This window comes from Leptidea sinapis, chromosome 12 (genome assembly GCF_905404315.1).
Source record: "Leptidea sinapis chromosome 12, ilLepSina1.1, whole genome shotgun sequence".
Taxonomy (NCBI): Eukaryota; Metazoa; Arthropoda; class Insecta; order Lepidoptera; family Pieridae; genus Leptidea; species Leptidea sinapis.
The window spans coordinates 2,648,458-2,663,994 of record NC_066276.1 but is presented as its reverse complement, the minus strand read 5'-3'; the positions used below and the strand labels follow the sequence as shown (position 1 = coordinate 2,663,994).

General features: G+C 35.5%; 2 protein-coding genes across 3 annotated transcripts in view; both read left to right on the top strand.

Moving 5' to 3' along the window:
- The window catches only part of LOC126967039 (GAS2-like protein pickled eggs), a 225,894-nt gene that overhangs the window by 115,007 nt on the left and 95,350 nt on the right, over positions 1-15,537 (top strand). The window lies entirely within an intron of this gene.
- Positions 8,720-11,906, top strand: LOC126967040 (zinc finger BED domain-containing protein 4-like). The gene is made up of 2 exons (XM_050811351.1): positions 8,720-9,530; positions 10,097-11,906. Exons 1-2 carry the CDS (start codon positions 9,311-9,313, stop codon positions 11,800-11,802), a joined length of 1,926 nt encoding a protein of 641 aa, XP_050667308.1. The 5' UTR covers positions 8,720-9,310; the 3' UTR covers positions 11,803-11,906.

Sequence of the window (15,537 nt, the reverse complement as noted above, 5' to 3'; positions counted from 1 at the left end):
GTTCAAAACAAAAGTATAACGTTATTCAAAAGAATTGTTAAAAAACGTTTGTGTGGTAAAGGTTACTATAACATAAATTTCTGGGAATGGAGTGACCGCCCTCAGGCTATTAAATAATAAGTTTAATTGTAAAATATTACTTTGTAAACATATTTATTCGATGGAAAAAAAAAGCCCGCTGAGTTTGTTGCGCCCATTCTTCTCAGGTCTGAGGCATTCATTTTGGAATGGGTGGTAGTTTTTGACTTTCAATAAGTGATGTCACATCCTATTTTGAATAAAAATATTTGAATTTGGAATTTTATTGTAAAAGCCGTTTGCACAAATACGATATTAATCCTTATCATTTTTTATAGGCAGAACAGCGTCTGTAGGGTCAGCAAGTTGCTAAATAATTAAATGTAATTAAAACAAAATAATTGGGATCCTTTCAAAAGTTGCAATTTTATATTGAAATCAATATTTTTAATAATCTTAAGCCACTTAGGTTAAAGAAATCACACTTTGGAATATCAGTTTATCATTGAAATAATCAATTTTATCCAATTAGATAATTGTAATTAACATAATGCAATGAAAATGGCTTGGCTAGAGTACAATTGATGGATTGGTTATTACTAAAAAAATTAGATACGCCTTTCTGGAACTATACTGACAATATTAGATAATATTAATTAATAAATTAGAGGAGGAATCTGTTGGAATCCCTCCAGTACAACTAGGCAATAATGTCTTGCCACACTGTGATTGTATTAAGTTTCACCTGGATCGCCGCCTCACTTGGAAGTCCATATAATAATACAGAAACGAAATAAAGTAATCCTTAAATTCAAGAATATGTACTGGTTAACGGGGCGGTATTCAATTCTCTCCGTAGGCAACAAATTACTTCTATACAATGCAGTCGTCAAACATATTTGGACCTATGGTATTCAACTATGGGGAACAGCCAGTGACAGCAACATAATATGTCTTCAAAGAGCACAAAACGGTATCTTGCGGACAACAGTAAATGCACTCTGGTTTGCTCGCACTGGATACATAAGTATTTGGACATGCCCACCATAAAAGGGGAAATAATGCCGAACGCCTAGCCACACACCCAAATCCCTTGGGTGCTAAACTGCTTGGGTCCTCTCAAGTCTTGAGAAGACTGAAAAGAAAGCAAGTTGTATTAGAACAAGGGCTGGTCGAGGTGATGGCGCTAAACTCTACGGAACTCTTCCGACTGATGGCAGTTAAATAAAATAAAAAAATTAATAATAATGATAAAATGTATTAAAAAAATTTGCAGAGACGATTAATGTCAGAAATATTACATTCTTATAAACCGTAAATGCCCAGCCATTTCAGGATGGCGTTATATATATATTATAGTAGAAGAGTTATTGCTGACGCGAAGTCGAAGCACATTGGCAGAATTGGCGAGAGACTTGCACGCCTTCCCTCGGGATCTCGTGCGTTCTGGTCGCTCGCCAAGGCTGTCCAAGGAAACTTCTGCCAGCCAGCCATTCCGCCACTGCACAGGGATGATGACTCGCTGGCCCATGACGCGAAAGAGAAAGCTGATCTGCTGGGCTCCCTCTTCGCGTCCAACTCGACTCTGGATGACCAAGGTGCACCACCACCGCATATTCCGCGGTGCGATTCTTATATGCCGGAGGTAAAAATCCGGCATGGTGCCGTGCTTAAGGCGCTTCTCACCTTGGACATTCACAAATCGAGCGGGCCCGATGGCATTCCCCCGATAGTGCTGCGGACATGTGCTCCGGAACTGGCGCCGGTCCTTACCCGTCTTTTCTGGCTCTCCTACTCATGAGGCGTAGTCCCGAAATTATGGAAGGCGGCTTTAGTGCACCCGATCCCTAAGAAAGGTGTACGCTCAGATCCGTCCAACTACCGCCCCATTGCCATTACCTCCATTTTCTCCAAAGTAATGGAGTCGATCATCAACCGCCAGCTCTTGGGATACCTAGAGGGGCACCAGCTGATCAGCGACTGCCAGTACGGTTTCCGTCAGGGTCGCTCAGCTGGTGATCTTCTTGCGTACCTCACCCATAAATGGGCGCAAGCGGTTGAGTCGAAAGGAGAGGCGTTGGCGGTGAGTTTGGACATAGCGAAGGCCTTTGATCGGGTGTGCATACTTGGCGTCGATATATCGAGCGACGTTCAGTTCCGTGGTCACTTGGAAGAGAAGGCCAAACTGGCCTCTAAAAAGCTTGGTGTACTCAGTAAGGCGAGACAGTACTTCACTAAAAGCCACCGCCTGCAACTTTATAAGGCGCAAATTCGGCCTCACATGGAGTACTGTTCTCACCTCGGCGGGTGCTCCCCAGTACCAGCTTCTTCCATTTGACCGAATACAACGAAGAGCGGCTCGAATCATCGACGATCAAGTCATCTCCGATCGGCTTGATTCTCTAGCATTGCGTAGAGATGTGGGTTCTCTCTGCATCTTCTACCGCATTTATCACGGGGAGTGCTCAGAGGAGCTGTTCGAGTTGATTCCAGCGGCCGAATTCCACCATCGGACATTACCTGCAAAGTACCATCCGCATCACGTAGACGTCTGGCATTCCACAACCGCGTGTTTTCTTCGAAGTTTCTTGCCTCGCACAGCCACTTTGTGGAATCAACTACCGGCAGCGGTCTTCCCGAACAGATACGACTTAGGGACCTTCAAGAAAAAAGCATACTCCCAACTTAAAGGCCGGCAACGCATTTCTTGACACACCTGTTGTTGTTGCGGATGTCCATGGGCGGTTGCCTCACCTCTCCCCATCCCGTGAGCCTCTTGCCCGTTTGCCCCCTCTCATATATAAAAAAAAGTGCAATCTAATCTTCTTGCTACCATTAACATCTCGGAAACACTGCAATGACGGCGTAACCCAAGAATCCATATTTTCTAGTATAGTTGGCCCTCAGAAACTTTTACAAAAAATCTAGCTGACCCAGCACACGTTGTGTTGCCGATATTAAAATCGCGATATAAAAGTAACTTCATCGTAGGTGGGTGAAAATTTAAAGTTGTATGTATTTTTTAATGCTGACTCATAATCAAACAAATTTAAAAAAAAAATCGTGTGGACCACCATTAACATTTAGGGGGATGAAAAATAGATGTTGTCCGATTCTCAGACCTACCCAATATGCACTCAAAATTTCATGAGAATCGGTCAAGCCGTTTCGGAGGAGTTCAATGTTTAACACCATGACACGAGAATTTTATATATTAGATTGTATGCAGCTGTTACAAATTACTTTATGACAAGTTTAAGACTTTTAATGTTAACAAAATATTTAACTTGGTTCAGAAGTTATTTACAGAAGGTAGTCCCATTTGTTTGCAATAAGTTCCGATTTCACCAGTTAGCTTATTAAAATTAATTTTTACTTAAACCGGTGCAAGTGTTAGTTAATATAACTCAATATAATATTATTTAATTTAAAACTAAAAATAGTAATAATTTTAATAAATTTTAATGAAGCTAACAAATTCACGAGTATTTTGAAATAAATTCAGTTGTGCTACGCTATATATAACATTTGCGTACTGTAGACAAAAAAATTGAATAAAATTATTATATTTTTTTTATTATCAATGTGAGAATTCTTTTACATGTTTTTTTTTATGATTGTCAAGAAATAATCAAGGTTGTCACGTATGTATTAAAGTTAACGCCGCTTAAATTAAATGTTTAAAATTATTGAATAATCCCCATACAGTATTGATTTATTGTTATTATATTAGTAAGTGCGCCATTTTGAGATGCGTCGGGGACGCTTGCTCCATCGCTGTGGGGGACGGCGATATATTTAGACAAAATTCCAACTATTTCTGTCTCTATGTTTGCTTAAAGTATGCGAGAGCATTACTTAGCAGTCAGTGTTTGTTGAGTGTATCGTAAATTATTCAGTCTTAAACAATATTGTGATATTGGATAAGACTTTGATATGTTTGATCACGTTTGTATCAAACCACGGATATAGCCATATCATAAACGGTGAATCTGCAGAGATGAAATTATAATAGTTTAGTTGCTATGGTGAGTGTAGAAAATGAGAATAATCTTTTTAGCTCTATAGATACAAAAATGAACCAGAATATGACAAATCCATCTTTCGTCAGAACTGGGTGGAATTAAAAACAGACTTTCTGAGTTTTGATGATAACATGAACATGTGAATTTGAGCCTACAATATGAATATTGTTACTAAAATATATGATAAACGAATATAAAAGTAGTAACTTACGTGACGTGTGAGCGGAGTATTTAATTTAATGTAATTTTAATAAGATATGATCTATGCAGCTTCTTGCACTTTTCGCCTTATAATCTTTAACTATGCTTAGTGCGTAAAGGTTTTACTTTCAAAACAAAAGAGTTTATTTTCTCTCGATTGCGCATTAAGGGACTACGCGCACTTATTCAGCTCCATTCGCGTTTCACTGAACGATTTTGGCCACACTTATACAGCTCTGCTTCTATCAGCCGCGTACGGCGTCGTAAGAAAGAGAATAATAACTATTAAATCACGTCTGCACTCTTTAATCTTTGCGTGCATAATGACTGCGTCAAATCAATGCAGGAACAATGCAGGAACAACTTGTCGACAAGGAGTCGCGAACCATCCCTGTAAAGAGCTGTTCCGCCGCATTCGACGGCGAACAGCGCTGTACTCGGCGGAACAGCGCCGAACGCTCTCTATAGCATTCGCATAATAAAAATACATTTATCCTCATTTTATGCTGGTTTGCCGCGAAAGCAGAATGGGACGCGGAAAGCTGAATTGACGCGTACACGTCTCCATACAAAATTGTTGTTTTCTATGGACAAAAGCTGAATAAGTGCGCGTAGTCCCTAAGTGATCTATTAACGATTCAAACTGCTACAAGAATTAAATCAAGATTGAAAGAGCGACAACTCATGTCATTTCCTAATATGCAATTTAATTATGGCTGAGCAGGCTATTATTAACTGTAAAGTAGATTCTTTAGATGGTGCCATATTTGAGTTAAAAAATCATACTTAAATTTTATGAACGAAACGCTAACTGACGGTCAGCTTAGGTTTACATACGGTTTCAATATATTCTGGATGTAATCCCTTAACAACGATTTGCACGTACGATCCCGGTCGCACGTCTGTCGTAAATATTATCGTTGGAATGATTACTTAAGAGGCTGACACGACCTAATTTTGTTGAAATTGATCTTATTTAAGGAGTTTTAATACAAACTATTTGTTCTAGTACAAAAAAAAATATAGGTTTCTGACCCAGCAAACGTTGTATTGCCATCATAGTATCATCATCAACTATAGTTAATCTATCAACTATAGGTAGCTAAAATTAAGTTTGTTTTTTTAACTTCTGAGAAAGTTAGACAGATGCAAAGATTCTAATTAGTTATTCATTTTAAACTATTCTTTCAATTTGATTTATGAACGACGGGGGACACATCAAAGGAAAAAGAAAATTGTTGTTTTTTTTTAATTCCGAACATTTTCATATTTATTCACCTTTTAAACCTTCTCTAGACTTCCACAAATAATTCAAGACCAAAATGAGACAAATCGGTCCAGCCGTTCTCGAGTTTTAGCGAGACTAACGAACAGCGATTTATTTTTATATATATAGATTATTCATCATATTTCAAAGATCGTGACCGAACTTGATATATAATTATACAAAATCTAGATTCAAAATTTTTGGATGTGGCAGCGAACCTCTGTTCATCAGTGTCGTGAAATGTATGTATCATTGTAATTCATCTCGTATTTATGTATTTATTAGTGCGCAACAAAGAAGTATATTCGGCAATATTTCGATGTTCTATTTTAAAAGACGTAGATTTTCATCCTGGCATGTTGTTATTTAACACAGACGGCGTTAATGACTTACTCATCATATCAAGCACCAGATACCCAAGCTTCCTTGCTATGTTCTATCTAATAATTTTATTATAATCACCCTCCTTTGTATAGTGTCATTGACCTAAATATGCCACAGTTTAAGTAAGTGGCAGTAGGTGACAACAATAACGGAACGGATTACGTGCTCTGTGACAACTCATATCACAACCATCGCTTGGTCGTCGTTACACTGACAGGTAACGTGCGCAACAACATAGCTTATTAGTTGATTATTTGTTTATTTATATTTATCAATTTTCAAAGCATACAAAAACAATCTTATTACAAGATTTATCAACGATACGTCATTCGAACAGTTGGATCAGTTGGTAAGAGCGTTCGTACGGAACGCGAGAGGACGCGGGTTCGAGTCCCGCATCGTTCATAAAATTTGTTTTCAAATTTTATTTGTGTAATAAATTTAATCCCAGAAGTGAGGGTTATCACTTTGAAACACAACAAATTGTTTTCATTTGCAAGAGCGACATCTCAAGTCAATAATCTAATATGCAAATATTGGGGTTGAGCAGGTTATCAACTGTAAAGTAGATTCTGTGGGTGAAGCCACAACCTGAGAGTTGAACAAAGCATATAAGATTTTATGACGATACGTCACTCGAACGGTTGACTCAGTTGGAAAGAGCGCTCACACGGAACGCGAGAGATCGTGGGTTCCAGTGACGCATCGTCCATATTTTTTTTTCAAGTATTATTTGTATAGGAATTATTTGTATAATAATTCGTTAAATTTCATTTTTCTTATTATTAATTAAGTCTGAATTCATAATATGGATCTCAAATTTGTGTAATATAATATAAAAATATTACTTAAATTGTACTAGATTTTTTGATTTCATAATTTAGCATAGCGCTATTTAGTGTTTTTAATTTAATTTTCACTTTGTACAATGGAAATGTCATAATCAAGGCGCTGATGATTGCAGTTCATGCTTGACTGCTTTTTATACATTGAAGTTTATTACCTCGCGGGAAATTAATTTTTAATATCGTAGATAAGGATTTAGTGCTGCTTTGTGAAACTGAATTACATCATCATTGGTCAATAATTATAATCCTTCATACCAAAAGTTAACTAGTTAGTATACGTATGATCTTGTTATACAACACAATAAAAAAATCAAAAAAAGTTCCTACCTTGTATTTCATTTGAAAATGATTAGTTAATGAGTAGTTATTGGGTCCTTTGATTTTTGCTCTTTTATATTATACTAGCTGACCCAGCAAACGTTGTATTGCCGATATTAAAATCGCGATACAAAAGTAACTGTTGATCGTAGATGGGGTCGAATTTAAAAAATATTTAAAAAATTAAATTGCGGTGGACCATCCTTAACATTTAGGGGGATGAAAAATAGATGTCTGATTCTCAGACCTACCCAATATGCACTCAAAATTTTATGAGAATCGGTCAAGCCGTTTCGAAGGAGTTTAACTACAAACACCGCGACATGAGAATTTTATATATTAGATTAGCTTTCCTATTTTAGTGGAATATAGTTAAACTTCACAAGATAGCCCATTTGATATTTAGTGAATATTTATTTAATATACATGTTTAACTCGATCGCATATCCTGACACTTTAAAATAATAACAATTTTGAGTTAACAACAATTATTAATTTGGAAATAAGTAAAATGGCCAATTGATATTCATGGTGATAAGTATTGATAATGAACACAATGATGGCTGTGCTATAAAACACATTTAAATATAAAATATTATATAATATGTGGTGTTGTATATGCTATCGGTACATGGCAGGAAGTCGTTCCCTTACGCAAGAACGACGTGGAGTGCGGATCTTCACGCTATTGTTATGGCATGCTCGTCAAAGCTGTACTCGCACACAAACACACATACATACATATATTATGCTATTCTTTATAGTTCTTTCAGTTCTTTATAGTCTGTTACTAAAAGATATAGAGCTTTATTATTTGAATTCGTATAAATATTTATCGATACATATTTATAGGAAAACTTACCACAGAATGGCACCCTTTAAACGGAAAGAGACATAGAGGAAGACAGGCTAAGAGATGCGAGGATGACGTTAAGAAAATAGCGGGTTCAACATGGACTCGCACTGCAAAAATGAGAAAAGACTGGAGAGCTTTAGAGGAGGCCTTTGTCGAAAGACAAGTTGTAACCGAACTACCGTTTGCCGATAATCAATAGATATTCAAATTGTTAGTATATTAGTTAAACTCTAGTTAATAGTCAAAATAATAATATAATAATAATAAAAGCCTTTTATTTTATTTATTATTATTAATTATAGGAAAATAAGACTTTCCATCTTACGAGTAAATGTCAGAGTTACCGACTCCGGGTGATGTTAACGGAGTTGTATCGAATTATGCTACGCCTTAGGACGTTTGGTGTTGCGTGTTGGTTTGATCAGGCGGACCAGCTGCTCCTAGTGCCTCCTACTCCCGTTAACAAATTAATTAAAAGTAAAAGTCGTTTTATCAAAATTGATTGCTTGAGAAATCTTTTCAAATGAGTTCAATGAGAATGTCATTTAAATCACTACCAACGTTTTGGCAACAAGTTGCACTCTGAGAGAGAAGAAACGGCGCAACACACTCTCTCAATATGCGCTTCTTTAGATCTGCATTCTACTGTTATTACAAAGTAATAAAAAAGGAATTGCTAAGAAATAATTGTAATCATGTTCAGGGCTTCCTGATATCAGGAACATTTTTATTTATATATACATACAATAAATTTGGAGTGTCTGTTTGTAATATTGAAATATTAATAAATTGTATATGAATATACATACCAGGGATGTTGCGAACATTCGCATCTGCATCCGCAAATGCGGAACATCCGCATTGTTTTGGACATCTGCATCTGCTTCCGCATCCGCATTAATCAATGCGAATGTTCATGCGGATGCGAATATTATACAAGTAGCGACAAGAAAGAAATTGGGCGGGGCCGGTGATTGACGCGTGCCGGTCGCACGTGACAATAACCAATGGGAGCGAAGAAATTAGTGACAAGATTCGACACGTTTGTTTGTTTTCGCTAGTGCATCATTTGTTTGTTCCTTTCCTTGCAAGTGGAAGTGAATAAATACGTGTTTGTTTGCGTTGTGAAGTGAAAGTGAACTACTTATCGTATCATAAAGATAAATAGGTATTTTTAATGTTATTGTGATACAGTGTGTAAATAAGAAGAGTTTACAAGAAAACTTTATATTATTTAAGACTAATATCCATAAGATCACAGGGTAACTTCTATTATATTACGCCGGTAATACGTTTTATTGTAGGAAAAAATATCGTTTTATGACGAAATTCGTTATTTTTCCAGTGTGATTCCCGTTATTGATAGTTTATCTATCTAACTATTTAGTCAACAATGTCACCACCGACCAAAAGTAATGTATGGGATTATTTTGAACCAAATAAAGAAGACCAGGATAAAGCTGATTGTAAAATATGCAAAAAAAGCTACTCTCGCAAGGGCCGCACCACGTCGTCTTTAAAAAACCATCTTAAGTCGATGCACTCAGAAGAATTTTCTACATTTGAGAACATTAGTAAAGAAAAAAAATTACAACAGATGAAATCTGACGCAAGTAAGTTTCATAATTAATAGTTTTAATTAATTAATATTTACTTGAGGCATTGTTTGGTTAGTTTAATAAAAGAATAGTTTTAGTTGTGGTTTATTGGCTAAGTTTCCACTCAATATTATAGTTATTTGCTGTCATATAAAACGTCAGTTGTAAAAAGACTAATATATGTAATTCATTTATCTACTTTTTTATTGTTTCAAAATAAAACAACCTGTACATAAATGTATATTTTTAATATGATATTAAAATATGAATAGTGAATTACTTAACTCAAAAACTATTCGGCTGATTGCAAAAATTTTATCACTATCAAAAAGTGTACCTTTTCTTTTTAGTGTAGTTTAGCTTCACGCTATATTTAATGTTAATGCCAGAAAACATTAGGGATCCTTCCTTCTTATAAATATTTATAAGGAATAAACTCCTTTTATTTTTATTTTTTGCAATATAAGTTGGACATTTGATAGAAAGGTTTTCTGGTGTTTTAAAATGTCCTCACTTTTTAATTACTTTTAAGTAAATAGTTTTTTACAACGAAAATTTTTATTTATTTGTGTATTTTTCAGATAAAGTTACCACTCCTCTGCAAGAATCAAAGAAACAACTTTCATTAGAGGAAATGGTTCTAAAAGAAAAGAAGTGGGACGTCAATAACTTGAATTCTAAAAAAATTGATAAACTCATTGGAGAAATGATTGCACTTCAAAATTTGCCGTTTAATTTTGTTGAAGGGCTAGGTTTTCGTAGACTGATGCAAGAATTAGCACCAAGATATAACTTTAGGGGACGCAATTTTTTTACAGATTTTGTATGCAAGGAATTATATAGCAAAGTGGCTCAAAAAGTTAAAGGATTAATCGAAAATTTTGATAACATGTCGTTTACGTCTGACATTTGGTCGGATCCTAGCTCAAACGCTTCTTTGCTTAGCCTGACTTGCCATGGAATTGCAGAAAACTTTGATAGATCATCGATAATATTGAAATGTGAGACATTTGACGGCCGTCACACTGGTGACATAGTTGCTGAAAAATTCAGTAACATGCTTTCTGAATGGAACATTAAAAAACAACAACTGCATTGCCTAATCAGAGATGAAGGGTCTAATATGAAACGAGCCGCGCGATTAGCAGCATTAAATGATATAGACTGTACTGTTCACAAGATACAACTGGCTATCCGTAGTTGTTTAGGTTCTCAAGAAAACATAAAAATACTAAAACAAAAATGTAAGAGAATTACGACCCATTTCAATCACTCTACCATTGCCCAGAAACAACTGCAATCAATTCAGGACAGACTGAATCAACCGCACCTGAAAGTGTTTCAAGATTGTGTAACACGATGGAACAGTACATTCTACATGTTCGAGCGTTTTTCAAAGATAAAGGATGCTCTGAGCCTTTACATGAATGATAATGAAATTGACCCTATTCTACCAGAAGAATGGAAAATGATTGAAAGTTTCATTCAATTACTGGGACCTTTTGAGGAAGCAACACGGGAACTGAGCAGCTCTTCTGCTCTTATTTCATCTGTGATACCGATAATACAAATGCTTGAAAAAAAAGTTGATGACTATTTATATTTAACAAGATCGCAAGAGTTTGATCCGATTCGTCAGGCTGTAACGACTTTGAAAAACGAACTTTCTACAAAGTTTTCTAGCTTGGGAGAAAACAATTTATATACCATCGCTACCTACTTAGATCCTCGCTATAAGCACAAATTTTTCACACCGGTGACTGAAGAAAAGATTAAAGATGACATTTTAAAAATGATAAATATTGAGAATGACAATTTTGAATCAGTTAATACCAATGCCAAAAGGGCTAAAATAACTGATTGCATGGAAAATGAAACAGAACAACTAGGACCAGGGACTTCAGGTTTCAACAAAAAGCCATGCTTAAAAAACGACCTGGCTATGATGTTAGATTCGTCGAGTGAAGACGAAAGTCAAGATGAGCCAGAAAATAGTAGCGTTGAAGCTGTATTAAAAAAAGAGTTACTTGCTTACCGTACTAAAAAAAGAATAAATGTGAGTGAAAATCCTTTAAACTGGTGGAGTGTACATCGAGGGGAATTCAAGGTATTATCGCCGATAGTACGAAGATTTTTATCTGCTCCACCGGGCAGTGTTCCTAGCGAACAACTATTTAGTAGCGCGGGATTAATTTACGAACCTCTGCGTAACAGACTAGAACCAGAAAAGGCGGCAATACTACTCTTCATCAAGTATAATGCTCCTATTTTTAAATTCAACTACTGATATAAAAAACAGAAGGTGTTCAGTTACATTATACATGACTTATATTTTTAACATAAAAATAAGTACTTAATTATGTTTGATTACAATAAAAATGTTAATAATTACGTTGTCATTGTTTTAATTCTTCATGGATAGACTTTATTTACATAATATCTTATACATCCGCATCCGCATCTGCATCCGCGGATGTGAGCCTGCTAAACTCCGCATCCGCATCCGTATCCGCGGATGTGAAAATATCGGCATCTGCAACATCCCTGATACATACACCAAAATAACATTTTTTACAATTTTTGTCTGTCTGTCTGTTTGTTCCGGCTAATCTCTGAAATGGCTGGACCGATTTTGATGGGACTTTTATTGGCAGGTATTTATTTATACAAATGATTTAAGTTCTCTTTACACGAGACTGAAAACTGGCCAGATTTTGGCGAGACAGCAGCGAGTCCTAAGGATGCCTCGTGTAGAGGCGAAACACGTGTCGAATTGTTTAAAAACAAATATTGGCGGAATGAACACTAAAGAAAACTAAAATCATTTGTATAATAAAAAGGTATTTATTAAACGTAGAAATTACTGGCCAAATGAGACTTAACATCTTATGTCTCAAGGAGACGAGCGCAATTGTAGAGCAGCTCAGAATTTTTTGGTCTTTCAAGAATTCTGAGCGGCACTGCATTGTAATGGGCAGGTCGTATCAATACTATCAGCTGAACATCCTGCCCACTTCTTTTCATAAACAAAAGATTTTTCTTTATAATATTTACAATTCGGCTTGCAATAATGACTACAAAACTATAAATAGGAATGAAATAATTCTTATGACATTATGCAAGTAATTCGCAAGAAATTATTATATTAAGATTAAACCTTGAATTCGTCAATAGCACCATCATGAGGATTTATCATCATGGAATTTCACGAACTGTGTTTTATTTGAGGATAAACTCAAACTGAACTTATGACGTTATTAAGTATGTGTTTATGTGTATGATCTATTAATACTTGGTATTTTAATATTTATAATTATAACATATTTATATAATAAAAAAAAGAGTCGGACCGGCGTAGGTTCTTTACAATTCCAACGGTGGTTGTGGCGACAGACTGAGGAATTTCCCAAAATTAACGACCCTTAATCCAGTTATTTATTATTATTATTATTAATTATTTTTTTATTAGCTTTGATTATCTTGATTAATGATTTATGCTTAATGATGTGGTGAGCACGTGCGATCGCCTTGCTGCTTTCGTGCGAACTAATTAATAAAATCGTGAGTGTATGTAAACCGCTGACAAGTACAATATAATGTGCGATTTTGACACACTTTTTACACAAATTATCTTGCCCCAAACTAGGCATAGCCTGTCCTATGGGTTGCAAGACAACGATCTATTTAATACAATATACTTACTTAAACATAAATAAATACATATAAACATCCATGACTCGGAAATAAACATTTATATTCATCATATAAATGATTGGGGATTCGGACCCGGGACCTCTAGCTCAGTAGGTACAAGATCGTACATATTAATCCGGATAGCTTTTACTATATTAGATTAAGACTCGAGTTTATCAACTATAATATTATAATTGTTGATTACTTAACCGGTCTGTTAACAGCTAACAGTTATTTTAACATGCAACTTTTTTTTCGTATTCATCATATTTTTTTATCCAACGGTTTACTAACCGAGCTTTTTTTAATAAATGAGTTACAACTGACGGAATAGTGTAACATTACTGTGTAAAGATGACACTATATTCAGTTATAATTGGTCTTAACCAAATGACATCCACAAATGGAAGGGTAACCAACAATGTTGCATAATGTAAGACACGTTTTGTCAAAGTTATGTCCATAGCGTGAACGGCTTTATAATTTAGCAACTTTCTTTCTGTCAATGTAATTGACATTATTATAGTTGCCATAGAAACAAATAAACAACCATTCAAATGATTAGTAAAAGTAATTACTCCGTATTTGGAATAAACGAAAAGGGCGCATTATTCTTTAAATATTCTCAAAATCGTCGAATATATCGTCTTCTTCAAAAATTCAAAGCGTCTTGCAATTTTATTTTGAAACAGACAACAATTTACCACGTCATGGAGCAAAACAATGGTTAACCTACGTATACTAAAAGTAAATTAACTTAAACAAAGGTTTAAGTTAATCAATTGGTTAAAGTACCAAATCTGGTTAGTGCATGGTGAAACTAAAATATTAATAAACGGCCGTTTAAAACCTTAAACAGTCGTTCATTATTTAAGGTGACACTAAATGCCACCGACCTTGAGCGATATAAGTACACGGTTGTCGGCCCGCCATCTACGCAACAAAGCCAATATTTTCGAAATTCTTGCGAGGAAAACGAAACATTTTAACAGTTTATATGCCTACAATCCTCGTTATTCATGACTAATCTGAATAAATTTACCTACACAAAAAAGTACAAGCAATAAGAATAACTATTCTGAGAGTAGTACTAAACAAATGCGTCATGCCATGCGAAAAAACCTGTTTAACTGCAAAGAAAAGTGGTAGTTCAAAAAGGCTCCCGAGTTAACTATAACCAACAGCAAGCATTAGAAACCTACAAATAAGACTTAAGGGTATTTATAACAGGATTAAGTAGTGTTCATCGCCCCAAATGCTATATTTTAACCATCAAATTTGTCTAAAAACTCCTTGTTTGCGTGTTTAATGCTTACACTTCGCCTTAATCGTCTGTTGGTGACTTCGGCTCTAACACAACTTCAGGGCCACTACAACCTTGTTACCCTATGCCACGAGCGTGTCAATCCATCTCTGTCATAATTATGTTATGACAGATCTAGCACGGGAGCTAATTGCAAGCTTTTGAAATAATCATAATATAAATGTCTGTATCAAATGATTTGCAATGCTAGTGTGAACCTGAAATTGATTGATTGATTGATTGATTGTACGATTGTAAAATCCTTACAGTATAATAGTAGAAAATTTATTGAAGTAGGCGTTACTTTGCGGAAATCCATAGTTATACAAATGATTTGAGTTTTCTTTAGTGTTAATTCCGCCAATATTTGTCTTTAAACAATTCGACACGTGTTTCGCCTCAGGACGTGTTGTCTCGCCAAAATCTGGCATGAGACTATGATTTTGAGATCTTATAAAATACATATAGTTAAGAAAAAACCGAAGAAATTTAAAGTAATTTTGAATTTGTTTGAATTATGAATAGTTTTATTGCGTGTAACAAATGTAAATGTAATATTTACTAATTAAACATCAATTTTACATAATAAAATTTATACAGCCTCAACTTATATGTCCTATAAGTGCAGGCTTTATTGCTATAGAAGTTGACAACAATTACACTAAGGTCCCAAGTATTTAGTAAACTGTTCACAAAACCTTAACCCTGACAAGACAGTGAACCCACATATTTTTTTATGGATACATACATACAACGACCAGTGGGAGGCTCCCTTGCACAGGATGCCGGCTAGATTATGGGTACCACAACGGCGCCTATTTCTGCCGTGAAGCAGTAATGTGTCAGCATTACTGTGTTTCGGTCTGAAGGGCGCCGTTGCTAGTGAAATTACTGGGCAAATGAGACCTAACATCTTATGTCTCAAGATGATGAGCGCGCTTGTAGTGTCGCTCAGATTTTTTGGGGTTTTTCAAGAATACTGAGCGGCACTGCATTGTAATGGGCAGGGCGTATCCATTACCATCA

What these genes read in the sequence shown, in the direction of transcription:
- LOC126967040 (XM_050811351.1), top strand. Translation starts at nt 9,311, where the DNA reads ATGTCACCACCGACCAAAAGTAATGTATGGGATTATTTTGAACCAAAT. An exon ending in ACAGATGAAATCTGACGCAA is followed by an intron (nt 9,531 to 10,096) that starts GTAAGTTTCATA and finishes TGTATTTTTCAG; the next exon opens with ATAAAGTTACCACTCCTCTG.